This window comes from Hyaena hyaena, unplaced genomic scaffold (genome assembly GCF_003009895.1).
Source record: "Hyaena hyaena isolate Hyena2069 unplaced genomic scaffold, ASM300989v1 scaffold_140, whole genome shotgun sequence".
In the NCBI taxonomy this organism is placed as follows: Eukaryota; Metazoa; Chordata; class Mammalia; order Carnivora; family Hyaenidae; genus Hyaena; species Hyaena hyaena.
Genome location: NW_024080772.1, coordinates 3159130 through 3186841, shown reverse-complemented (window position 1 = coordinate 3186841; position 27712 = coordinate 3159130). Strand labels below are relative to the sequence as shown.

The window sequence follows — 27712 nt, the reverse complement described above, 5'->3', positions numbered from 1 at the left end:
ATACCATATGTTTACACATATAGGAGGATTAGGAGGAACTCAACAGAGGACCATGGGAGAGAAGAAGGGGGAAAATTGTGGGGGAGAGGGAGGGAGGCAAACCATGAGAGAGTCATGAATGCTGAGAACAAACTGAAGGCTGATGGGGGTGGGGGGAGGAGGGGTGATGAGCATGGAGGAGGGCATTTGTGGGGATGTGCACTGGGTGTTATATGGAAACGAACTTGACAATAAACTTTTTTTTTTTTTTTTTTTTTAAAGAAACCTTTACAGAGCTGTCAGGGAGATGTTCTTTTATCATTTGAAAATACTACTACAAAATTATGGATTTTTAGAAAGTATTTACTGACTTGAATCATTTTGGGGCATGTTAATTTTAGTCAGATAATAATCACTACTTTTAAATTGGTTAGTATAGGGGCGCCTGGGTGGCTTAGTTGGTTAAGGGTCCGACTTTCGCTTAGGTCATGATCTCGCGGTTTGTGGGTTCAAGCCCTGTGCTGACTGCCAGCTCAGAGCCTGGAGCCAATTTCAGAGTCTGTATCTCCCTCTCTCTCTGACCCTCCCCTGTTCACGCTGTCTCTCTCTCTATCCTAGAAATAAATAAAAATATTAAAAATAAATAAATAAATAAATTGGTTAGTATAGAATTTTACATCATGTTTTTACATTGCTAAAACTTCACTAAAATTTTTTTAACTTTTTTTTTTATTTTTGAGAGACAGAGCATGAGCAGGGGAGGGGCAGAGAGAGAGAGGGAGACACAGAATCTGAAGCAGACTCCAGGCTCTGAGCTATCAGCACAGAGCCCAATGTGGGGCTCAAACCCATGAACCATGAGATCATCACCTGAGCTGACGTCAGATGCTCAGCCTACTGAGCCACCCAGGCATGTCCCTTCATTTTTATTTCTAATTTTAGTTGGGTTTCCCTACTGTATTTGCCAAAGGTTGGGTCTATGTAAACCTTCCTTCTCCCGTAAATGGGACAAGTTATTTGCTTTATTGGTCTTGCTGTTTTTCTATTTTAGAATTCACTAATTGTCCTCTTTTATCACTTTTTTCTGCCTATATTTGAGACTCTTTTTGTCTTTCTAACACCTATGAGTTGACTGTTTAATTCATGTTTTTATTCTATCATGTTTAATAATGAATGTATTTGAGACTCTGGGTTTGTCTATGAGTATGGTCTTTTTAATTTTGCAAATGTTACAGAAGAGAATCAATATTTATTGAACATGTACCTTGTCTGATGCCCCGCTAAGGATTCACATCCTTCCTCATTTGTTAGGTAGAAAGATTCCTGCTCTGCAAGGCTAGTGGGTGACAGTGGGTGAGTGAAGCCCCTGGACCTTAGCAAGGCAGCCAGTGCCTCGATGGCTTTGTCACCAGAGCCTCCATGTCACACATGAGGTAACAGAGGCTCAGCTAAGTCAAGGAAGCAGTACAAGTCACCCAGGGAGAAGGCAGGGCAGAGTCCCGCACCAGGTCTGTCTCCATGACTCTCAGCACACCCACCTGCCTTCTGCAGTCACACCGCAGGGAAGACAAGAGCAAAGAGCAGAGGAGAGCTGGGGCTCTGGGCTGGTCAGAAAGGCCTAGCAAAGCTATCTTTGTTCCCAGTCCAAGCCCACTGGCCTCCTCTCCCTTCAATTCTTATGAGTGGAAGATCTTAAGCATCTCACTTAACAAATGCTGGTGAGATCTTCATTTTCAATAGTAGAAAGGGTGGGGACAGCTGGTTGAAGTGCCCCAAGTTTTTCTTGACCTGGGACACTCACTCCCTCCATGGCCCTGCAGAGTTCTCCACTGCTGGCTTGTGTTGGGGAAGGTCCTCATGTCTGCCCAGATATTGTTACTCAGTGGGCCCAGCTTGGGGACATGGCACGTGGGCCTGGTGCCCCCACATGAGGAGGGTCTGAATCTGAGTGCACCTCTCCTGCGAATGTGAGATGGCCAGTTATTTGTAGAGAAGGCAGTGGGAACAGGTTTAGTGAGCTGATTACCCCTCCCAGGTAAGCTGGGCCGAGGTGTTTACAGACGTGCACACCTTTGTTTTCCTCTTGGCATCTCCACCAGGAAACTGGCAGTTTCTGAAAGGGCCGCCAGGTCTCCTAAGGCACAGCACTCTGTATATTCATGGCTGTTGAGTAAATAAATCCACTTCCACTTTGCAGGCCTGTTCTCTGGGGACTTATTTGTCAGTGTGAAGAGAAATGATACAGGAAAAATGACCAAAGTATGCAAATGCAAATTTATGCAGTAGAAATCTGGAGACAGATGCAGAGAGAGGGTGCTGAGGGTAATCCTGCAGTCTTCCAGTAGGGAAAATGTGTGGGGCTGCCTGGGGACCCTTGACCCATGGGAACCCCTTCGGGAGCTCTCACAATCCTGTGTCTGCTGAGAGTTCCCTAAATTCTCCCTAGACATTGCAGCACTATAGAATTCTCTAGCAAACCCCTTTCTGTGGCTGCCAGGTGCTCTGTGTGTTGAGGTTGGGGCAGGACTGGGCTCCAAGTAACAGTACTCAAGACAGGGGACCCTGAGGTCTTCTAGAATCAGTTTGTGAGTTAGCCTGGGAGTGGACAGAGGTCTGAGTAGCACATCTTGTATCCTGTAGAGCATGTGGCTGGACTTGAACTTGGAGCCCAGAATACCCTACTGCTGAGAGAGAACCCTTCACAAGGAAAGCTTTATAATATTTATAAAAGTGTCTTCTAATAAATGTATCTTTTTTTTGTTTATAACCTGTTACTAAAACACTGCTAGTTGGAACTAGGATGGCTGACTTTTTGACATAAGGATCCTGAGCCTTTATTTATATTTATCTTTCCTTGCATTTTGCTTATACGTTTATTGCCTGTCTTGCCAGTTACATATACACCCCTTTGACATCTGCCTTCCTGATAGCAATAAAATCTGAAGATTGAGGGGACTTTTCTAACTCAGATTTTAAGCACCTATTTAAGAATTAACCTCTACCCCTCAAAGACTAAGTGAGTGATGTCTTGGGTACCGCACAGGGACATAGAGGAATGAAAGATGCTCATGGCTTTTCTCCCTCTTGCCTAAGGATATATTAGAAGGTAAATCAGAACCTCACTTCATCCTGGAAGGTGCCAGCAGATTTGACATCCAACAAGGAAAGGCTGGTAAGGACTCAACATCTTTCCTCCTGGCCCTGGATCAGGGCAGGCAGCCTGAAGTCAGCCTCCAAGTAGGGAGGGAGGGATGGAAGGAGGTGCCCACCCAGACCCACAGAGTTCTACCCCAGCTTCTGAGGAGGCAAGGTCAGCACACTTGGTGCAGTGTGGATGGACACTGGCAACAAGATTTCCTGTGACTTCAGCTCTGGGCTCCTCTGGCAAAATAAGAATCAGAGGCAGGTTGGCCCAACAGACATGTTGAGGCCTGGCTGGGGCTCCCCCCCCCCCTTTTTTTTTAACTCCCTTTTATTTATTTATTTATTTTGAGAGCATGCACAGGTAAGCAGGAGAGGGACAAACAGTGGGAGACAGAGAATTCTAAGCTCTGTCCTTGCAGAGCTTGAGGTGGGGCTTGAACCCATGAACCCTGAGATCATGACTTGGGCTGAAATCAAGAGTCAGTCACTTAACTGAGTAAGCCACCCAGGCACAGGATGTCTCTTGATTTCCCTCACCATCACCAACCCTCCATCCCCCTTTACCTTTCTCCTAGCCACCCCATCACCCCTACTCCATCACTACTACTCCCATCACCCACACACCACTGCCCCACATCATCACTAGCTCCTCTGTCTTGGTTAAAATGGGCCCCCATGAACCCTTCCCTAGTACCCCTTTCTTAGACAGAAAAGGAATGTATTATTCAGAAAAAGGTGTAAAATGTGTGGAGTGGGGCTTCCAGATGTGTTCAATAGACCTCTCAAGGCTTACATCTCCTCACAGGAGATTGCTGGTTCCTGGCAGCACTGGGCTCCTTGACACAAAACCCACAGCATCTGCAGAAGATCCTGATGGACCAAAGCTTTTCACGTCATTATGCAGGGATCTTCCGTTTCCGGGTATGTGCACCTCTGGGACACTTCTCACCTGGGTTCACTGTAAGCACAGGGAGGCAAATGTCTTGAATATTCCCATGGAATACTCAGATGGAAGAGTCACCTCTGTGTTAATTACTTTGCGTACCTCTGAGGAAGGGTTTGAGCTCAAGGTCTGGCAACGCATGGGAGAGATGGGAGTTAAATGTTTTCATGTAAAAAAATAAAAAGAAATGGCAGAAACACTTAGCAAAAAAAAAAAAGTCATTAATCAAGAACGCTGCATACCATTGAGCTTTTGTCTGCTTTGATTCCTATGCCATATCTTGCCATTTTGATTACAGCAGCTGCAGAATAAGTTGTAACATCTCATAGAGTAAGTTTTCCTTTATTATTCATTATCCTTCCCTCAAAAATATCTTGGTAATTCCTGCACAGTTATTTTGTAATGAGAATTTTAAAAGCATTGTGTCTAATTAAAAAGAAAAGGCACTGTGATGCAGAGTGGAGTAGCATTAAATTTATGTATTTACTTGAAAATGTTACATTTTTATTATTTTAATTATTCCTTTCCAGAAACATGGTATATCTTTCTATTCATTCAGAACTAGTTTTATGCCCCTCAATAAAATGTTATAGCTATGCTTCCATATTGCTGTGACACCCTTCTTGTTAAATGTATTCTCAAATATTTTACAATTTTGTACCTAATGTGAAGGAGATTTCCCCCTCATTTCATTTCTTTTAATGTTTATTCATTTATGAGAGAGAGAGACAGAGTGTGAATGGGGGAAGGCCAGAGAGAGAGGGAGACACAGAATCTGAAGCAGGTTCCAGGCTCTGAGCTGTCAGCACAGAGCTCGCTGCAGGGCTTGAATTCACAAACCATGAGATCATGACCAGAGCAGAAGTTGGACTGCTCAGCCGACTGAGCCACCATATGTACCACCCCTCTCATTTCTATCTAGATGTTCCTGACCAGAGGGAAGCCACTCCTTACTAAATACTAAATTGTATCTAGCCATCTTACCCAATTCCTTGATTAGTTCCAATTTTTTTCCTTTAGTAGAATCTGGATTGTTTAGTTAATGAATATTCTCTGCAAATAAAGATAATTTTGTCACTACTTCTAATATTTATAGAACTCACTTTGCACTTTGTCCTTGTCACATTAGTTAGAAGTTTGGACTTTTGAATAAGAGTGACAGGACTAAAGTCTTGCCTTCTGATTTTAGTGATGTTTTCTCTTCCTATGCCATTCTTTTAATGCACTGTGGGATTCAATTTGCTATAAATGTTATTAGAATTTTTGCATTTATATCATGTGTAGAATTAGTTTCTAGTTATTGTTTTTACCATGTTTGAATTACGCTGGCTTTTTATTTTTTTTTTAATTTTTTTTATAAACAGTTTTTTTTTTATGTTTTTTTTTTTTTTAAATTTCTAGGAGAGAGAGAGAGAGAGAGAGACAGCGTGAGCAGGGGAGGGTCAGAGAGAGAGGGAGTCACAGACTGAAACAGGCTCCAGGCTCTGNCAGATGTATACATATTTCCCCCCATAATTTACTAATATGGGAACATTTCATCTGTCATGTGTGCAGTACATGGAGTGTTAGCATGCAAATTACAATATAACATGAAAGTAAATCTAATAGAAGTATTGGGTTATTTTACATTTACATGTTATTGTTTTTTTTTTTTAAATGTTTTATTTATTTCTAGGAGAGAGAGAGAGAGAGACAGCGTGAGCAGGGGAGGGTCAGAGAGAGAGGGAGTCACAGACTGAAACAGGCTCCAAGCTCTGAGCTGGCAGTCAGCACAGAGCCCGACGCGGGGCTCGAACCCACAAACCGCGAGATCATGACCTAAGCGAAAGTCGGACGCTTAACCGACTAAGCCACCCAGGCGCCCCTACGCTGGCTTTTTAAAATGAACCTGTTGAATTTTGCAGATCTTGATCTGTAATAATTTGAACAATGGTTATTAATCATGGATTATCTGATCTTTGAAAGTAAAATAGACAATAATTAAAAGATCTGGTACTACTTCTTTTTTCAACATGATTTCTTTAACTCTTCCAATTTGTTCAACAGCTATTAAAGTGGTGTCTCTTATTTCTTCTGGAGTTAATTCTTGAAATTTATATTTTGCCAAGGGAACCAATTCTTACTTCTTCTTCTTCTTTTTTTTTTTTTTTAAATGTTTTATTTATTTCTGAGAGAGAAAGAGAGAGAGAGTGAGAGAGAGAGAGTGAGCAGGGGAGGGTCAGAGAGGGAGACACAGAATCCGAAACAGGCTCTAGGTTCTGAGCTGGCAGTCAGCACAGAGCCCGACGCAGGCTCGAACCCACGAACCGTGAGATCATGACCTGAGCCCAAGTCAGACGCTTAACCGACTGAGCCACCCAGGCGCCCCCCAACTCTTACTTCTATAGGACTAAATTTATTGCCCAAAAGTTGCTCCTGTGATTCTCTGAAAATTCATTTAATTTCTTCTAATCTATGGTTAAATCTACTTTATCAATCCCTGTACTATGTTTTCGTTTTTCCCTTTCTTCTTAATCCAAGTTTTCTTGATCAAAACAATCTGTTTATTGGCTTTTGAACAAATCAACTTTTTATTTTCATTATTCTTTCTATTTTTCTTTTGGAGTTTTGTTTTCTATATAATTTCAATTTATTTTTATTAATTCCTTACTTTCTCTGTTAATTTTATTTTTTGTTTTCTGAAACTATATACATTTATGTCTTTTTATTTAATAATGAAAGCTTTAAGACTATAAGTTTTCTCTGAGATCTTCTGTATTTATAGGTTTCTATATAAAATGTCTTTTATTAATTTTAAAGTAATGTACTTTTAATTTTGATTAAGTTTTGGTTATAGAGTATTAGATTTATTAAACTATGGTCAGAGAATATATTCATTGAATCTTTACATTTTAGGAAATTATTAAAATTTTATTTATGGCCAAGTCTACAACAATTTTGGCAAATGCTTCATGGATATATGAGAAGAATATCAAGTGGTCAGAGGTTTTACATATGGAATCAATATTTCTGATTTGCAGATTGTTGTATCTCCAATTAGCTTTTTATCTTGACTTAATTTGTGTCTGCTTGATTTCTCAAATTCTAAAAGAGATGAATTGAATTTCTTTCCCAGAATTATACCTTGGAGGGTTCTTGTGTTTTCTGATGTTCTAGCTTTAAACTTTTCCTATTATATTCTGTGGTGTCCAAAGGTTTATGTCCTTGCTAACTGCTTGTTGGAATAAAGCTCACACAATATCCCTCTTTGTTGTATTTAATGTATCGGGCTTTGCATTCTTCTTTATCTGATGCTCATTGCTAATTCGGCTTCCTATTATTTACATTTTTCTATTACATCTTTGCTCACCCTTTCCTTATCAATTTCACTTCCATATTTCTATAAACATATCTTATGAAAGCATATTTTAAACTCCTTGCTCACCATTCTTTCATCTTTCTTTTCCCCTTAAGATTTTTGTTCTAATTTATTTTTTTTAATCTTTATTTTTGAGAGAGAGAGTGTGTGAGCAGGGGAGGAACAGAGAGAGAGGGAGACACAGAATCTAAAGCAGGCTGCAGATCAAACTCACTGACCACGAGGTCATGACCTGAGCTGAAATCAGATACATAACTGACTGAGCCACCCAGGTCCCCCTCTAATTTCATCCTCAATAGGTAGTAGTTCCTTGAATAATTTCCTCTGATCACATGAGTATTTTTCATTTTCTCTTACTTAAGAATGATATGTCAGTTGGGTTTGAGATTCCCGGATCACATTATTTTCCTCAAGAGTCTGTAAACATTATTCCTTTGTCTTAGAGCTTCTAATGTTGCAGAAGAAAAATCCAATGCTAATCTATGCTCTTGGCTTTGTGTGCAACATGTTCTTTCAAGTTTATAAGAGATACTTTCTCTCTCTTCTGGTGTTCAGAAATTTCTCTGAAGTATGTCCAGATATGTGCCTTTTTGAAATTCATCTTGGCTGGAATTCAGTGAGCCCTTTCATTCTGAAGACTTTCCTCCTTTTTCTGCTCAGCTAAATTTCCCTTTGTTTCTGGGTGTCCTCCTTTACTTTGTAGTCTTTTCCTAAATTCCAACTAATTGCATACTAGGTCTTCTAACAAGTCCCCAGGTGATGCTCATCCTGGTGGTCCAAGGATCTGACCAAGGAATGAGCTAGAGGATGGAAGCTTTACTGTCTGAGATCACCTTAGACTGCAAGTATTGGTAGTAACAGGTGGTTAGGAGAAACTGAGGTACAGGAAGGACACTTTATGCCCTTCTGAATGATGAGAAAATTCCACAATTCTCCAGAAACAGCTGTGGTATTTACTTCTGTACCTCTCTTCTCATCACTCTGAGCATGGCACTACTTTCTGGAAAGAGCCCAGTGCCCAGGCAACAGGGCTACTTTGCTCAAAATGCTTCTCACTTCCCTCAGACACTTGGGTATTGACAAAACAGCACCAGCATGCTTCTTGGAGGGTCCAAACACTATTCAGATGCCAGCCTTCCTCAAGTACAGACGAACCAGGAAATGCAGGCTAGTGGTCTCATTCTTTTTTATTTTTTTTAAAATAGTTTATTGTCAAGTTGCTTCCCATTTAACACCTAGTGCTCATCCCAACAAGTGCCCTCCTCCATGCCCATTATTCCCCTTTCCCTCTCCCCCACCCCCATCAGCCCTCAGTTTGTTCTCGGCATTCAAGAGTCTCTCATGGTTTGCCTCCCTCCCTCTCCCCCAATATTTTTCCCCTTTTTCTCCCCGATGGTCCTCCGTTAAGTTCCTCCTAATCCTCCTATACGTGCAAACATATGGTAGCTGTCCTTCTCTGCCTGACTTATTTCGCTCAGCATAACACCCTCAAGGTCCATCCATATTGCTACACAAAGCCAGATTTCATTCTTTCTCATTGCCATGTAGCATTCCATTGTATAGATGAATCACATCTTCCTGATCCATTTGTCAGTTGATGGACATTTAAGCTCTTTCCATGTTTTGGCTATTGTTGAGTGCTGTTATAAACATTAGGGCACATGTGCCCCTATGCATCAGCACTCCTGTATTCCTTGGGTAAATTCCTAGCAGTGCTATTGCTGGGTCATAGGGGAGTTCTGTTGTTAAGTTTTTTGAGGAACCTCCACACTGTTTTCCAGAGGGGCTGCACCAGTTTACATTCCCACCAAGAGTGTAGGAGGGTGCCTGTTTCTCCACATCCTCGCCAGCATCTATAGTCTCCTGATTTGTTAATTTTAGCCACTATGACTGGCGTGAGGTGGTATCTCAGTGTGGTTTTGATTTGTATTTCCCTGATGAGGAGGGACGCTGAACATTGTTTCATGTGTCTGTTGGCCATCTGGATGTCCTCTTTGGAGAAGTGTCTGTTTATGTCTTCTGCCCATTTCTTTCTTTCTTTTTTTTTTTAATGTTTTATTTATTTCAAGTAGAGAGAGAGAGAGACAGCGTGAGCAGGGGAGGGTCAGAGAGAGAGGAAGTCAAAGACTGAAACAGGCTCCAGGCTCTGAGCTTGCAGTCAGCACAGAGCCCGACGCAGGGCTCGAACCCACGAACCGCAAGATCATGACCTAAGCAAAAGTCGGACGCTTAACCGACTAAGCCACCCAGGCGCCCCTCTTCTGCCCATTTCTTCACTGGGTTGTTTGTGTTTCAGGTGTGGAGTTTGGTGAGTTCCTTATAGATTTTGGATACTAGCCCTTTATCTGATATGTCACTTTGCATCCTTTCTGGGAATGATGATCTTATCTGGTGTTCCCCTTGTATAAGAAGGGCAAGTGTGATAGCATTACTCATGTGGGACTATTGGGGTGAAGGTGAATTCTAAGGAGGAACCAACCAGAAGAGCTCATTCAAGCCAGGACTCCCTCATTCCAGATAGTCCACGATGCACCAGGTACTATCCAAGGTCCTGAACAAAGATGCTATAATACTTTACCACAATTTGGCAGATGAGGAAACTGAGACAGAGAAATCAGTGTCTTATCCAATGCCTACTGCTCAGATAAATAAAGGCAAAACCAGTATTCAAGCACAGTTCCACTAACTGACCACTGTCTACTATAGTTTGCTATCCAGTTAAACTCCAAATCCAGATCAGGCTCTTTTTCCAGTAATCCACTTCTAGCTTTCTTTGGTGTGCCAAACATATTTCATGACCTCCCTCCTAGTAACACCCCTGTTGGCTTTAACGTCACCTGTCTACACATTTTACTGCAGTAGGGACACAAATCCACAGCTGTGCCAGAACCAGCTGCAGTGCACTGAGCTTATTAATGACCATGAAAACATCTTCTTTGCTTTGTCTCCACTGACATCTCTGTCTCAGTCTCCTTCTTTACTGTGAAGTGTGTCCTCAAATGGATGCAACAGCCCAACATCTGGGACATCCAGCTGTGGAAAAGGCCATGTGGATGGCTTCCTTGGTGGCACTGCCAAGCAGATGATAGATCACATCCACCCAGCTTTACTCTGAGCCCACCTGTCAGAGACTTGCCTTCATCAGGGCTCAAGCCTGAAGCTGGAAGCCCTGCTGTTTATCCAGCACAAGGGAGATCAACAAAGAAACTCCAAAAGGCTGGCTTTGTTATGAATTTCCCTCATTTGGTCATGTCCCCAGGTGAACCATTAAGAGTTGAACACTGAAGATTAAAGCAGTCTGTTTTGGAAAAGAACATCTGGTTCATTTGTGCCCTTAGCAGTAGCAGTGCTAGCCAGTTTCATTTCTGCTACTCTGATGGCAGGACCAGCTTCATGTGAGCTGAGGAAGGCCAGAGCGAGGCTCTCACTGCTGAGTCCTCCTGAGAAATCTTCATCATTTGGCCTCTGGGCCTTTCCCACACTGTCCTTGCCATCTGGGATGCCTTTCTTACCTCCTTTGCCACCTGTTTAAACCCTGTCTCCTCTTTCAAGCCTTTAAACCCCTGGTAGGCTCTCCTGTCCCTCATTACAACACTCTGCATCTACCATTTTCCTTGTTATTCAGCAACTGTTCCCTGTATTGCCCTTTTGTGCATAAGATATAACTGGAGAGTCTCCTGTGTGTCTGAAGCTCATAAAGGACCTGCCAAAGTGAGGCCAGAGTTAGTAGCAAAGTCAAACTAAAACCCAAGTCTCTTTCCTCCCAGCGTGTATTTTCTTTGACTCACTTGGTCTGTGACTCATCTATCCAGTGAAGTTGACATGCCAGACTCCTGACCACTGACCTGGGCTGGAATTTTGTTCTGGATAGAGTTTGCTGTTACATAGAGGAGGTCATGTGGTGACAGTGGTTACTGTTTGGTATGGGTTGGGGCTACAGAAGCTCCCTTTCCTCCCAGCTCTACTAAGGCATATACTCATCTCTCTTCCAGTTCTGGCAGTGTGGCCAGTGGGTTGAAGTGGTGGTTGATGATCGCCTACCTGTCCTGAACAGGGAATACCTCTTTGTGCAGCCTTGCAACAACAACCAAGAGTTTTGGCCCTGCCTGCTGGAGAAAGCTTATGCCAAGTAAGGATGGATTACCCCTCAGCACAGAGCCTTGATGCTGGCTTTGCCTGCTCAGCTTCTTGCCCCGACGGATTCTCCACAGCAGCTGGCCCCAGGACTTTACGCAGCTCTGCTGAATGCAAGTGATGTCCTGGGAGCATCAGAGCCTTTGCCACCTATCTTGGCATCCTTCATAAACAATCATTGTATGTAAGGCTCTGTTAGAGCCATGGGAGGAACCCAGAGGCACATTGCAAGGAGTGGGCAGGGCAGGGCTGGACAGAGATATGTACTAACAACACTATTACTGCAAGAGCTGGGATAAGAGCTCAAATAAAATATAATATCATGGTCAAAGTCTGATGGGAGGACAGAGAAAGAAGACAATCTTGATTTTCTGACTCAGAGAGAGTCAGGCTTAGGCTGTATAGAAGACATGGCATTGAATGAGGTCTTGAAGGATGGGTAGAATTTCAGCAAGGAGAAGGGGGATATAGATATGATGGAGAGTTATTTCCAACCGTAGGAAGGATTCAAGCAAAGACCTAGGGGCATGACAGTTCAAAGGGGTTGGGCAGTTGGGGGCCTGGTGTGGCTACTTTGAGATTGTATCTATGTGTGGTGACAGGGCAGGTGTCCCCACACATAGATACGGCCCAAGAACCATGATTTGAAGACTACCTTCTAGTGTTAACAAATTCAAGAACTTACAAACACCCCAATTCATATGTTTTATTTAACCTCTTTGACTAGCATCTATTCAGAAAATTTTTATTGAGCATTTAACCATAGGCTAGGCACTGTGCTTGGAACCAGGATAAACACTCTGAGACTGGCTTCAATAGGTGTGAGCAAAACTGTGTGTTGTGTGGAAGAGGTCACTGTCATAGAGACCTACACAGGTGAAGGACACATCAGAGCTAGAAATCAATGCTAAAGGACAAAAGGACCATCACTTTCAAGAGCAAATGAATTAGTGTAGTGTCACAGAATCAGGTTCCCCAAAGATCATTGTGACCCACCACATTTTACAGATTGGGAAGCCAAGACTCCAAATAGTGTTGTGATAGTAGTCACTAGCTGGAATCTGCTAGGGTTTTCAGTTATTTGACCCAGGGATATCATTGAGTAAGCCTGAAGACCCTGCTGAGTCCAGTCCTGAGCCACAAGGGTGCCAGCAACCCCACAGACTGCCCCAGTCCCTGTCCTTCTGGAGGTTACAATCTGTCAGCCATGAATCTCGAGAGCTTTTTTTTTTTTTTTTTTACATTCTTTCTGTCAAGCCTACTTGTGAAAAACTAAAGCTGTTGCTCATTTCCAGTGTCAAGAAGAGCTGTTCATTAGCATTTGAGAATGAATCCCAGATAACATCCAAGGTTGTTGAACCAATCCATATGTTTGGGGAGGTTAATTTGCTTCTAAGCGACTTAAACAAACACTGCCATTTCTTTCCAGTATGAATTCAGCCCTTGCCACTTCAGGGTTTTGTTTTTCCCTTATGTGAAAAGGGGAGCATGCCAGTTCACTTGGAGAATTAGAAACCTTATGGAATGAAATGATGACTTTGACCCCATTTTGTTAACAGTCGACCTAAAGCAATCATTCAGCTTGAAAAGAAAATGGGAAAGTGGACCCAGAATCCACATCCACTGCCTAAAGAAATCTAGTGGAGGATAAAATGTTTCAAACTAGTAAGCTGTTTAAAAGCTTTCCTCTCCATCCAAAGAAGGAAATCATAGAATGCAGGAGTGAGCACAATAGAATTTGAGCTATCTGAGCTGGAAGGGACTTCTGTCAGCCTCGAGCCCTACCTCCTTCTTTGAAGGATGAGGAAATTGAGGCTCAGAACACTGAAATGAGCATCCCAAGGTCAACTGTTCCCCTGGTCATGTGCTTTTCCATCATCCCTTGATGCTGTCAGTTCTATAGAAAAAAGATTTGTCTCTTTGCTTCTTTGGGACTCAGTGTCTGCCACACAGTGACCGCAGCACAAACATGGAGAATGCATTGATCCAGGTGGAGATGACCTTCCTTTCCCCCAAGAATGTAGGCCAATGAACACATGCACTCCAAACACTCAACTCTTCTTGCAACTGGGGAGTCTGGAAATGAGTCAGTTGAGTCGGTCAGATCTACATTGGCAAAGTTTTTTCCCCAGAAGTCATAAAATAAGTGATTGTGGAACAAGATCTGATAGGCTGCATATCATCCTGTATGGAATCTGGGCAATTAAGAGTCATAGCATCTCAACATCCTTTCTGGTTCTGATTTAAATGTCTGAATTCATCCCTCTCACCTAGCATTGCTGGGCAGATAGAGACTTCCCCCAAATGAGGCTGAAGCACAGAGATGAGAACAAGACGTGCTCAGAATTCCTGGGCTCAGGTGACAAGGTGTAGTGACAGGTGTGGTGAACACCGTTCTCTGTATCTTTCTTCCCTTTCTGTTTCCTGTCAGCAAAGGGGGCTAAGAATAGTGCCATGTTCCTGAACCATCAGCAGGCTTCATGAGCTCATGTTTGTGAAGCAAAGAGATAGCTCCTCATCAAAATACCCAGCTGCTGCTGAGACAGGCTCTGTGGGCATTGTGGAGAGACAGTGAGAGAGGGGTGGCTGGCCTTCCCCATGCATTGGGTATCTCTGTGGCAACTGTAGGGTGGTGTGAGTGTAAGACATCAGAGGAGGCTCATAGACACTGAAGCAGTGGGCCGATGTACCAAGACAGGGCCCGGGCTGCTTTTCTGGAATGGCTCTGGTGCAGCCCTGTTTAAAGCCAGAGAGGGCCCTTGAGGACATCATCAAAAAGGGGCTGTTGCAGTGTGGGAGGTCATGCAGGTGGGATCTAGAATAGGTTCCAGAACCCCAGTCTTTGTTAACTTCCAGTACCCTCAGCAAAGCCCCTCCTAATCTAGGACATGGGCCAGAATACATGTGGAGAATCAAGAGTTGGGCATTCTGCCCCAACTAGGCATGACCATTATTAAAAGCAGGCTTTGCATTTGACTAAGTAAATACTCCAGAGACAAGAGTCTAGTACCAGGCATAACCCTGGGTCAAGGAGAAGGAGACAGGAAGATAAGATTAAGAACAAGTTTTAACAAGTTGAGATCAGTCTGTCACATGGCAGTTTCCCTGGAATGGACCTTCTGTGTATCCTGAGTTTTCTTTTATAAAAAGACTTTTAAGCCCTCTATGGCATTTGTGCCTGGGACATTGTCCTGCTTTGATTGGCTGCTTGACATATATTTGCTGAAGTGAACTTACATTAATTCTGGTTGATGCCCAGTCACAGAGGTGGGGATATAGTGAGATAGGAGGGTCTGGGGGACCCCACAAGCCTACCCAGTCAACCTCACTCTTTCCAGGTGAAGGACTAGGAAGGGAGGGCTGCAGGCCCCCTAGAGGGGCAGAAGGGAAGATCTCAGACCTGAACCCCATCTCTGATTCACAGGACCAGAAAGAAAGTCATGGTCAGAGATTCCCCACACTGCCACCAGCTTGTGAGGGGCTTGGCCTTGGCTTATCCATCAGGGACAGTAGGGAAAGTCCCTGGTAAGAAGCCTGAGTGACAGGGGCAATGGTGAGGAAGTCTCCCACTGAACAGCTTTGAGGCCAAGAGGCAGGGTCCTCACCCCACTCCCTGCCTGGCCTCAGCTCCATGTCCTTTGTGGGTTTGCATTGCCTATATTTGAGGGTTCTATGGCAGCCTTTCCAGTTGACCCCATTAACAGGAACTTGAGTTCCCAAAACAAATCAGCTCTTATCTTGCCCTGCCTCAGTGGTCAATCCAGACTGTCTCCCAGGGGCACCATCATTGGCCCCCTTCCATGCTCTTCAGATTCTGGGGCTTCTTCCTCCCTGGAAGGCTCATCCCACTGTCCTTACCTGGATAAACTCAGAGGTGTGCCCCTCCCTGAGCTCGCCTTGGGCCCTCAGGTGTTTCTTCTCTGTTCCAAGATGATCCACTGGTTCTCATAGCAAAGATACCTCAAGGGCCAAAAGTAGACATTCTAAGGAAAGTGTCCCTATGGCAGAAGGCTGTTGCATGAAGTGACAGGTGTGGAGGTAGAAGCAGAGGGAGTGTGGCCTTTGCTGTGCTGATGGTGACAGCAGCAGGTACACACTCTGCAAGCCAGCTTTCTACATGCCATCCATGCAAGAACTGGCAGATTGGGCATGACAGGCCATTGAGGTGGGGGCTGTTAACACACCCATTCCCCAGCTGAGCAAAGGGAGCCTGGGAAAATTTCAGCTACCTGCCCAGGATTGGGAGCTCATGAGAGGGAGAAGCTGGGAGTTGAACCTCAGTGGTTTGGCTCTTGAATCTGGAATCTATCAGCCTCTCTAGTGAGTGACTGGTGCTGCGCAGGTTTGGAGGAGAATGAGGAGGAGGTGAAATGGGGTGATAGGCCCAGGCAATGGCAGAAATCCCACATAATAGTGGAAAGAAGTGTTTTAGAGAATACATATGAGGCTTCCACATGCCTTGCTTTGAGGTCATGTGATGTAGGACGCATCCTCACCTGTGTTACCTTCACTCAAGTCGACTAACATCCCTGATGATCCTGAAACAAGTGGGTTAGTCCTAAGAGTAGGAATTCTGTACCATGCTTTGTACTGCATGAGAACAGAGACTGCATGTGGCCACAGCAGGCATTGGGGTCATTGGTTGAGCTCTTAGAGGGCAGGGACAGGGGGTTGCCCATCTTTGAACAGCCCATGCTTAGCATGGTTACCCCTCACATGAGTACTTAGCACTATCATTAAACTGAATAGGAAACAGTGGACATTTATCACCAGAATATCCAGTGTTTACTGAGGGCTTGCCATGTACCAGGTTAAGTAACTTGTCCAAGATTAAGCAGCTAAATATATGGAAACGTTGGGATTCAGCCTCTCCCCTGTGGCTCCAGCCTTGCACTTCTGACCTCTGCACAACACTGCTGCTTGTGAGGCTGCCCAACCCTGGCCAAGCAGGGGAAGGACAGCGGCGCTTTGCTGGAAATGCCATCTTGGTAAATGGAAGGCAAGTGGCTATAGTCCAGGCACAGATCAGGTAGTCCTCTGGGCAATATGCATATGTCAGGTGGGCAATCTCTCTGTCTGGGGCATCTCACCAAAGGCACTACAGGGGTGGTTGTGACTGTCCTCCTCCTAGGTTTCATGGATCCTATCTCAACTTGCACTACGGCTTCCTTCCTGATGCCCTGGTGGACCTCACAGGAGGGGTGGTCACTGGCATCGACCTGCACTCCTTTCCTTCTGACCTGGTAATGATGGTGAAGACAGCAGCCAAGACAGGCTCCCTGATGACCTGTGGCACCCCGGCCTCAGTGAGTAGACTCCTTAGACTGGGTAGAGCCTTTCCTCACCCAGGGATGTCTAGCCACCAACCCATTCAGCCAGTCAGGGGCATGGCCAGGCAGATGTCACAGAGCAAGGAGGCCATGTTTCACTGGGGTTGCTTGATTGAATCCTCACAGCAGGCCCTCCCTCTGAGAGAAAGGTTGCAGAATTCACTTACAGAAGAGTAAAATGGCCTCAGAGAAACTAAGTAAAATGCTCACCATCACATAGCCAGCAAGTGGCTGAGCAGCATTCAGATACTGCTGCCTGACTCCAAAGCCTTTATCTAGTACTTTAATGTGACCAGGGATAGCAGGGTCTGGAGTGACTGGCCACTCTTTTGATTCACACTGGTTCCAAAGGCAGTATTCCAAGGTCAGTGTGTCTCATTTATGAAAAGCGTGGATGACCCTCCAAATTATTTTGAAGTCTATTCTGAGACAGCCAGCCCCCTATCCATGAGGATGTTTCCTTTGCCTTGTAAACACGTGAGCTTTTAGTCCAGCACACCTAATCTGAAATGCTACCTCAAAACTAATATGCACTTTACACTCCAATTATCCATAGCATGGGGCTGGTGGGTATTCCTGGTTCCCACAAAATGCCCCATAGACATGTTTTGTGCTCTGTGTCATTGATGACCAGTGATTGGAGAGGCAGGCAATCCGGGTCAGCCTCAGGACTCAGTGGGGTTCTATCAGTAATGGGGCAGTCTCCTAAGGTATGAAATGCCTGAGGCCTCAACCACCCAGCAGCCTTCAAACTCTGACTCTCTAGAAAAGAGTTCCAAGAACATATGCCATTCTAGTGTGAGTCAATGGGATGCTTTTCATCCCGGCACAGCTTAGCTGCTGATTGAATTGTGCTTTTCTGTTTTTCTGAAGAGCCTGTGAATGCTTAACGCTTGGTCTGCTTTCCTCCTTTGAAGCCGACAGGTGAGGCCAGGAGAATGGAGAACGGGCTGGTGAGTCAGCATGCCTACACAGTGACTGGAGCTGAGCGGGTAAGGGTACCGTGGGCTGAGCCCAGTTTTCTTGCTCCTCTAAACAAGGGTCAGCATCACATGCCTTCAGCAAGCTCAACATGGACGGCCTCAATATTCCTTCCATTCATCCAGAAATTTTGGTACCCAGTATCTTCATCCCCAGATGCCTACCTATGATCTTGCCATTCTTGAACTGATCTCAGGCAGGCTGAGTGTCTAGCTGGACTGTGGGATTAGCCTCAAAAGAAAGCAGAATGAGCCACCCAATTGACTGTGGCAAGTTTTGCCCTGAAAGGGTTTTATTTGTTATGTACCGACTAAATGTCTACTGCAAAGACACTCCAAAATACAGGGGCTCAAACAAGATACAGTTCATTTCTCTCTCAGGTAAGTGGGCAAATCCAGAGCTGATAGGTGGCTCTGTCACCTGCAACATGGGGCCTCTACCTGTGAGCCCAGGGCAGCTGCTCCAAGTCCCTCATCTCCCAGCCAGGGAAAGAAAGAAAGGCCAGGGGACACATATATCCATATAGAAGACACGCATCAGAGAACACACACACACCATTTCCTCTCAGATCCCATTAGTCCGAACTCAACCAAGTTCTACACCAAGACCCAAGGGAGTCTGGGAAACATACCCTCTAGTGAGGCTGCCATATGCCCAGCTAGACTTTATTCCCAAGGAAGGGGGGCGTGGCAGCTATAGGAGGACAGTGCTGCCCATTGATGCAGGAACTGGGGTGGACAATTGATACAGGGGTGGACAAAAGTGTATGTGATTGCTGTGTGCAGAATCATTTGGTCTGAAAAACACTACTCAAGTCCAGCTTCCTCCATTTATAATTGAGAAGCTGAGGTCTGAGAGGAGAAGGTCAGGGTTAACACAGCTACTTGAAATGGCTGGGCCTAGACACCATGTCCCCTCAGTTCCTCTGTGCTTATCACACAGCTGTGTGGTCACAGTGCTTTCTGGCCTCGTGCTGATTTCCCACACACGTTCCCCATCTCTGTATTTCCCGCACCTCGTGAAGCCTAATAACGTTTTCCAAGCTCCAGGGTACATTTTTCACAGGTATTTATGAGCCACAAAAGGTAAGGTGTCAGGTCCTGTTTCTGGCATTCTTTCTAACAGTTGCTTTCTTTCTCCTTGTATCAATCCGCCTCCTGTCCCATGACCTAAGGCCAGTCGCTCCATCATTTTGTGTTTTCATAAATGTTCCACAAAATAAATAGTATCTTCTGCCTTACTCTCTTCTCCTTAAGGAGATCCATAGCGAAATGCTCCCACTGCACAGCACCTGGGAGACGGTAGGTACCTAATAAATGCTCGTTGGATTAATGGATCAGTACACTTGCATGAGTGAGTGAATGCATGTCTTTGGTCTGTGAAGATGACATAACTGAGCCTCCACCTCTGTCATAGAACTTATACGAGGAGCTCAAAATACATTTCCCACCAGCAAAGAGGAGGTTGTCTTGATTAACCTCGGCCAGGAGAGATCCTAGACGCAGCAGCCCCAGGTTCTCCTCCCCTGGATTCTCCCAAGCCCATCTCAGATTTCTCAGTGGGGGCCCCCAGTACCATCGTCACACCAGGCTGCATACAGATACTCTGCTTGCCATGACTCCTAGCCCCAGGTGTGGAAAGTCTAGGCTAGGGATAGCAAATCCGTCTTCTTGTGGGCCAACCTTGATCCATTGGCAATGCTGCTTGGATTATGTGTGAGCAAGACTTTGGTGCCACTTCCAGATTTGGTGAAAAGGCTGTGATCGAAGAATGATGTCTGTGCTGGGCATGGAATGAAGGGGCCATGGGACCTGCCTGCTGTCTCTGCCGCTCCTGGAAAAGGCTCTTTATACATAGAGATGATCTTTGCCTCTCCTCTCAACACAGGGGAGAAGGGGCTTGTGAATTAGGAGGTCCAGATGGCTGTGGAATGTGCATCCCCACAGAGGCTGGGCATGGGGATAACAGTGACTACCAGGTTATAGAGCGATCATGTGAACACCTAGGGTCAAGGCCATACAGGTGAATACAGGAGTCAGGGTTTGGGCTCCTGATGAATCTACTCATTGTCTGAATGTTTGCTTCCCCCACAGCACACACTATGAGTTGTTCTTATAACACGGTGAGTGGTCTAAATAGGACACCTTTCCTATAATGTTGGCTGTCAAAACTGCATGTCATAGGTGGTCACTTCCTGCCTCTCCTGCCACTTGGGGCCTGCTGACACTTCCCAGCATGTGCTATAAGGAGTCCTGCCTGGTGAGATCCTCCATTAAAGCAGCTTTCCAAATACACTTGGAAAATGCTGCTCACTATAATCCCTTCTTGGAGATTCACAGTGGACATTAGCATGTTAAAGCCTCTGAAAAGGCCAGTACTGACGATACAGGTACAGCTTGGTCTTAATCTTCCACTAATCATGAAACCACTTCTTAGAAGAATTATTAACAGCCTGCAGAACTAGCATTTAAGAGAATACATATGAGACTAGATAATGTGGGTCACCTCTTGCTCAGGGGTACTCTTTCTGAGGGAGCTAACCAGGACCATGGGTATAGTGAGTAGCCATGAGAGTGAAACAAGTGTTCATTCTCAGAGGCGATTGTGACCTTGGCCTTGAGTGTGACTCCTGAGCCTCCCTGCCAAGACCCAGGAACTTGACTTGGTTAAAGATTTCTCCTCCAGAAAGAGGAGGTTATAACTGACCACGAGTGCTAAGATTAAACCAGCCCATAAATGCAACATGTTTTTTAATCTATTCATCCTCCTCCGGGCGGGACACAGACAGGAAGATAAATGAAATTGGCATATTTTATTATGCACCTAGCTCAGCGCTGCCTCCCCTGGGCAAGGGGGTGAGTGTTTATCTGCATGCCTCATTTAGCCCTGCTTGCGGCACCTTCCACTTGCTGGCCGTTCGTCTCCCCTGTGCCCAACTGAGCTCTGACTATGTTAGGCACTGAGGGTGGCTCATTAAGATTTCTGGACCACCAGGCAACCATTTCTCATGCTCTTGCTCCATCAGGCACTGTCAGTTAATATATCTACTGTGTGCAAGGCCCGGAGTGCCCAGGGGTGGGGCAGATAGGGGTGGGAAACCCAGGCATGTGCCGGGAGCCTCCCCTCTCACATGTAGCATTAAAAGCCAAAGCACCTTCCCCTAGAGTGCCAGCCAGATAGAAGTAGATGGAAAAGAACCTTCTCCATGCCAAGTTCTTTGGCCCTTGTCTCACTGTGCTGTTCCTTCATGGCACTGCCCTGCTGGTGATGACTGACGTGGGCTGTGGCCAGGTGGCCTAGGGCTGAGATGCGAGGTCAGGGTTGTGGCCACACCAGAGAGTAGGCTGTCCCTGGAGAGCTTAAGCCCTTATCCACTCCCATCCCCAAATCAAGAGCCTGAGCTTAGGAGACTGACAGTGGCTGGGATGAGAATTCTTCTGCTACTTAATCTGTGGCCTGGAGAAAGTTGCTTAACCTCTCTGGTGTTCAGTTTCCTCCCATGCAAGACAAGGGTTCTATAAACATCTACTGCAGAGGTGAGGGTGGGGGATAAAGGATGTGATGCGCCCAGCCGGTGCCTGGCTCCCAGCCTGTCTCCACACACAGGTTTCTTTTCTATATGGTGATATTGCACTCAGGTTTTCTCCGTCGCCTCTGACCTGCAGCCACTGAGCAGTGAGGTCCTCCCCTCGCCCCTGTAGGCCTTGGCCTCCACAAATGACCTTAGCACAGATCAGTGTCACAGCCACAGCACAAGAATGCTTCAATTCCTCCCACCAGGCCGAGGGCTTCTGGATCTGGGAATGGAGGGTCAAAGGGTTGTGATTGCTCTGGTTCTGTTGTAACTTGTCAACGGTCCTTCCTTCTGGCCTCTGTGGCCTCAAAGGAGCAAATGTGCCAGCCTCTGATTCTGGGAGCTGGTGATGAGGTGCCTGGGGGAGGAAGAGAAATCCAGCCTTTTGAGGTGTCTGCTTGTGGGCAGAGGCTAGGTGATGGGAGTGTGGGGCAGTGCTGGGGTGCAGGTTGAGAAGGGCTATGAGGGGCTCTCCTGACCCCCAGGCCATCCCACTCCTGTTCAATTCAGCCTCCATGTCCTTGCTAAGGGCTGCACCATGGGGACCCCGGCACAGCTCCCCATAGCTGTGGGAAGGGAAGGCAGCCATGTCTGTAGAATGGAGATGCCGGTGGGGACAGGGCTTGCAGGAGGCCGGGGACTTGTCAAGATGTCCCCTTGGCAGCCCACAGGAACACCACACACTGTTTACCTGCTGTGATGTCTCAGCCCACATTCCGGGAGGCACTAGCACGGAATGATGAGGTTGTGCCCACCCTTCGAGGTGGTGCTGAGCAGAGAGCGGGCCATTTTCCCCTCCCTCATTCCAACCCCATGCAGGCAGCAGAGACACATTGATTTGTTTTTTCCTTTCAATTTTTTTTTCTGGCTGCAGCCAAATGAGGTCAGAAGTTAAATTAGTTCTTGGAGGTAAAAAGCAGCTGCATTCATATCCCCTCTTTCTGCTGACTTTTGCTGGAGAGCACTGACAGTTTCTTTTTCTGTTCTTCGCAGATTCAGTACCGGAGGAGCTGGGAGGATCTTATCCGCCTGTGGAACCCCTGGGGCAAAACAGAATGGAGAGGGCGCTGGGGGGATGGGTATGGCTTCTGAAAACCTCTTTCTACCCTTTCAGAAGACCTGGTGTGCAGAGAACACCCTGCCCCTGAAGGGTGGCCTCTATCTCACCTGCTGTGGATCTCACACCTGTGTGCGGCCGTTAGCCCAACTCATGTTCCCATGATGCCATTCACCAGGCATCTATTAGACACTGACTGTATGTTCTCTGCACTAAGTGCACTGTGTTAGGTGGTACTGTGGGAAATGTACAGATGATAAGACCCAGTATCTATCCCCTAGAAGGCTACATTTCAGTGCTGTGAACCCACATACCCAGAATTAAGGTGGGTTTTTTTTTAAGGGTTGAAGAGGGAGTAGGAAAGAAGCCAAGTTCTACTTGGCAGAGAGAGATAGAGAGGAAAAGTCTCATCCCATAAAGGAATCTCCTGGAATTCTGATCCTGATGACACCATCAGGAAAAGACTTCATTTTGAGGGTAGTTGGAGAGCTGAAGATATGCCACCTGGGCTGTCATCCTCCCTACTGACCTGGACTCCCACGTGGTGTCTGGACTCACACCTTGCTCATAGAAGTGAATGGAAATAGGTGTCAGATGCCTGTTGGCTCTGTCCCAGGCAGCTTCTCTCTTGACCTGGCTGGCCAGTGGGGACCAGCTCTGTGGCCAGTTGTTCCCTGGAGCTAGGCTAGCATTTCCCAGCTGCCAGGAAGACCGATCCCTGGTCCCCACCTCCTTGCTGATTAAGAATAAGATGGCAGTGCCGGGAGGGCCAGTGATCGGTTACCCAGTGACAGTTTACCTGCTCCCCTGGCAGCCGACAAGGGGCAAGGGGAAGGGAGATGGTGGGAAAGAGAGGGAGACTTAAAAGGAAATGGAAAGCATTCAGACAAACAGGAGAACAGGACCTAATGAGCAGTAAAAATCAATACAGTGAGAAGTGTGTTCTGGAAGGCAAACACAGGGTTGGCTACTGTCCCTTCCCTGCTTCTCGGCTGCCCAGAGCCAGGCATGATGCCACAGGCTGGCTATGGCAGGGGCCACTCTGATCCTCCTTGAGCCCCAACAGCTGGCATGTGCTTGCTCACGTGGGCACAAGGCAAACATAAGATGAATGTCCATTGGGGTGGAGGGTAGTAAAGCAGGGGCAGGAGAGAGGGAGGAAATAAGCAACATGGATTGACAGAATGAACCTGGTGGGTTTCTGATGCCTCCTGGAGAGAGGACAGGGCCGCTGAACCCCCTCCACAGAAGGGGGTGAACTTCAGCAGGAATCACTGGGGAGTGTTGTGTTTTTATTCCCTGTTCCCCTTTCTCCTTTGATCTTGCCTCTATTCCTGCCTCTTTCCCTCTGGTATCCTTTGCCCCTCCCAAAGTAAATCTTAACCTCTGGCCTTTGCCAGTTCTTCTCAGTCATTAACCCAAGCTGCCAATATGGCCCAGGGGTGTTGTGATTAGTAGAATTCCTGATTCTGCGTTGTCTGTTGGGGTTGAAGTGAAGGAAGACCCCCCTCCCAATAACACATGTGCCTTGTGTAGGAGAAGAGGCAACAGATGTAACTGAGTTGATAATTTGCCCACATCCCTTATGCTAAATATCACATGAGTGGCGAAAGCAGCAAAGGCACCAGAGATTAGGGAATAGAAGCTTCCCCTGGGCTGGTATGTTCTGGGCAATCTTCACAGATAGAGTCGAACTTGAGCTCAAGCAGGAAAAAAAAAAAGTATAACTCACCTGGGAAGAGATCACCAGGAAGGAAGGGAATATAGATCTCTGTGCCAAGCCGGGATCACTTACAGTGTGTTTGGGGCCGACAAACTGGCCTGTGGCAGAGGAACCTGGAAAAGAAGTACTGGGGGCTGGGGCCAGAGAGCCCAATGCCACCTTAGAAATTTGGATTTATGCGCTACGGGCACAGGATTTGTAAAGGCCTTTCCGCAAGAGAGACGTGTACAGAGCAGGGAACGGGAAGTGCACCTGGCCACACTAACAAGGATCACACACCAGGCTATGCTTAGGCTCACCATCTCCCACCAGAAACAGGGCGGGAGAAAGGCAACAGGACCGCATCACCACGTCTCCATGCAGGTGGTTGATTTCCCCCCTACTTTTTAAGGAGTGGAGATGGATAGAAAGAGCCGGATGGTCTAATCTCCGCCATAATTGAAATTTCAGACGCACACACTTGAAGGCAAACTTGCGTGAATCGATAGTATATTGATTTATACTACATTTATTTTCCCTTACACACTGCAGAAAATGAAATCATCACTTAATTATAAAATTGCTATTTTACAATAACACATCTGACTGGCTCGGCCCAAAAGCCCAAAGCCTGAGTAGTGGTCCCTGCCTTGCTTTCCCAGCACAGAGCTGACCCTCGGTGCAAGCCACTCCTAGAGATAAATACATTATATGTTTGTGTCTCTGGGGCCTGTTGCTTATGTGCATGTCTCTACCACAAGGAGGGGCCTAAGGAAGGGACAGCTGCTCCCTTCTGCCTGTGAGGGCCTCCTCCTTCCCCACAGACCCTAGGACTAGCTTCTGGAATACATGATCCCAGTGAACAGGACAACTATATTAAGCAAGCAGAAAACTACATGCCTGTGGGCCAAGGCCTTTGCCAACCCTTGTGATCAGGTAATAGTGACAGTGGCTCATTGGGGTCCTGGAACTCAGAGTCCAGTGAGGGACAGTGAGAAATACACAAGCACTGGAAACACAGAGCACTAAGTCCTGAGACAGGAGTGGTAAAGGCTGCTGTGTGGGTTCCAAGGAGGGACACTGACCCTGGAGGTGAAGCGGAGACACCACAAGGGGACAATTAGGGTTCCCAGCAGAGCTGCCTTTTAGGAGGACAGAGGAGTGGCCTTGGGTTAAAGGACTGAACAAATGAGGAGTCTCCCAGGCAGAGGGAGCCTCATAGTGAAGGCCAGGGTGGGGGCAGGACAGTTATTTCTAAAGGGATGAGAACATGTTTTGGGTATAAAATGCAAGGGTGGGGTCTGTAGGGAAGTAGGGAGCTGCTCAGGTAGAGCTGAAGAAGTAGGCAGAGGCCAAGGTTCTGATCTGAGAGCTTGAACCTCATCCTGAGAGGAAAAGGTGTTTTAAGCAAGAAGATGGCAGAATCTGACTTCTGTTCTAGAAAGATCATTTTAATGGCAGAATGGAGAGGGAGGTGGAAAGTCCAACAAGGAGATGAGGGCTTCTAAACTAGGAAGGCAGCAGGAGGGAGGGAAGTAAGTGGATGGGTTTGAGTGGGGTTTCAGAAGTACAATCATAAATTGTCACTATCTGGTGATTGCTCGGATGTGGAGGGCACGAGGAAATGGCTTCTCGAGTTCCCACTTGGGCATTGGGAGGAGACAGAGGTCCAGTGTGTTTTGGGATAGTTTGGTTTCCAGATCACTGTGGGCTCTGGTGGAGATGTGCCTTGGCCCATAGCATGTATCTATCTAACACACAGGAAAAAGGATCATGCTTGGGGACAATTTGGAAGCCACCAGCATACAGAGAATGACTGAATCCTGTCACTAGGTAGAATGACCCCTCCACCTGCATGCCCAGAATGAATGGAAGACAGGGCTTCTGCTGGAGCATGTTTTGCTGAGATGAAATGCTTTGGAGGATGTCACTCTGTGGTCTGTCTCCGTGTGCGCAGGTCGCCAGAATGGCAAGAAATCCATGGCCAATGGAAAAGACTGCTGTATGAGAATAAGGACGATGGCGAGTTTTGGTATTTTTTGTTTAAAGTTATAGTTTAAATCTTTGACTCTTGGCCACACCCTCAATCCCTCCCCCTTTCCCTACACTTTTGTGAGACTAGAGATTAGCTTTGCAGAGACCTATGTAGAAGGAGACTGTTTTTTCCACAAAGACATGAAAGCTTTGGATGGGAAATTATTTGTGTGCTTTCTCTTTGGGTGAAAGGTATTTCAGTTCTGAAATATTGGAACTTTCAGGAAATATTGATGGTAAAAGGGAATATTGACACCAAACCTTTGAAATCCACAGTTTCCTGAAAACCAGGATGCCTGGTTATCATGTCTGCTTCTTCTGTGCCATGTCATTAGGACCTACAGTCTCACCCTGGAGCTCCAGAGTCTTCCAAAAGAGCAATTCAGTATTAATCTCCAAGCCCTGACTCTAGAGTTCTGAGTGAGACATCCATGTCCTCACCCAGCACCTATGTAGGACTAGGTATTTTAAGAACCTATTCTCTACCACGTGTTCACATCTTAAAGGATAATATGGACATTTTCCTGAGAGATTGTGTGGTTTACTTAATAACATATTTAAATGAAATTTAGCATTTGTGAAGAGGAGGCTGAGTCTAAGTAATTAAGAAGCAGAGAGACAAATGTTAATTAGAAAGGAAAAAATATTTCCAATATCTCCACTGTAATCACAGTATGGGGTGGTGTGTTTAGGTGTTGAACCCATTTTATTTTGACTTAATGAATTTGGCAAAGGAACCAAGGGAAAGGCAATTTTCTTAATGTGTAGGACCCAGAGCACAGAGAGAAAAGAGCCATCCTTCTGGCCATGAGAGGGACATGCAGGACTCAGAATTTTATTCTGTCCTATCTTCTCAACCCCTGGAGGGAACAGAAGGGTACTTGACAGTGAATGAGCCAGAATGAGGCTCTGGTCTTTGGATAGGACAGTGTTAAGTCCATGGAGATTAGAACTGACAATGGTACAGTGGGGAGATGAGAACCCCCACCCTAGAGACAAAACCAGTGAAATGATGTGTATCTGTTTATAACAGGATGTCACGTCGAGATTTCCAAGACAACTTTTCCTGCCTGTACATATGTAACCAATTTCCAGTCAGTCTAAACCGTGGAAACTTGCCTCCTGAAAGATGGTCCCAAATGATGTTTAGGAATCGTGCAGTTCCAGGAAACACCACAGGTAATGATGACATTGGTAATGATTCTGCCAGATGGAAGCTGCCAGCCCTAGCCCTGTGCTAGCTTCATGTCTCAGTGGCTTTTGATTCTGGACCATCAGCCTGAACTTGAAAGGAAAGGAATCTGTCATCCTAAAGGAACAGCTGTGCTTTTCTAAGGGAAACAATTGCTGGTAGTCTGGGTGGGAGAATCTCAGGTGTGCCTCCCCTGCCCTCTCAGGCTCTCCCACTGTTCTACTGACTCTCACCTGCCTTCCAGGAAAACAGACTGACTGCTCTTTAGTTACTACCCAAGGTGG

The 27712-nt window shown here is 46.0% G+C and overlaps 1 protein-coding gene across 1 annotated transcript in view; it reads left to right on the top strand.

Moving 5' to 3' along the window:
- The window catches only part of CAPN13 (calpain 13), a 56064-nt gene that overhangs the window by 8467 nt on the left and 19885 nt on the right, over nt 1-27712 (top strand). The window contains exons 2-9 of the mRNA XM_039238434.1: nt 3073-3151; nt 3929-4044; nt 11417-11553; nt 16690-16864; nt 17806-17880; nt 22437-22522; nt 26160-26234; nt 27270-27430. Of these exons, the coding sequence (XP_039094365.1) occupies nt 3073-3151; nt 3929-4044; nt 11417-11553; nt 16690-16864; nt 17806-17880; nt 22437-22522; nt 26160-26234; nt 27270-27430 (904 nt within the window). The remainder of the gene's footprint in view (nt 1-3072; nt 3152-3928; nt 4045-11416; nt 11554-16689; nt 16865-17805; nt 17881-22436; nt 22523-26159; nt 26235-27269; nt 27431-27712) is intronic.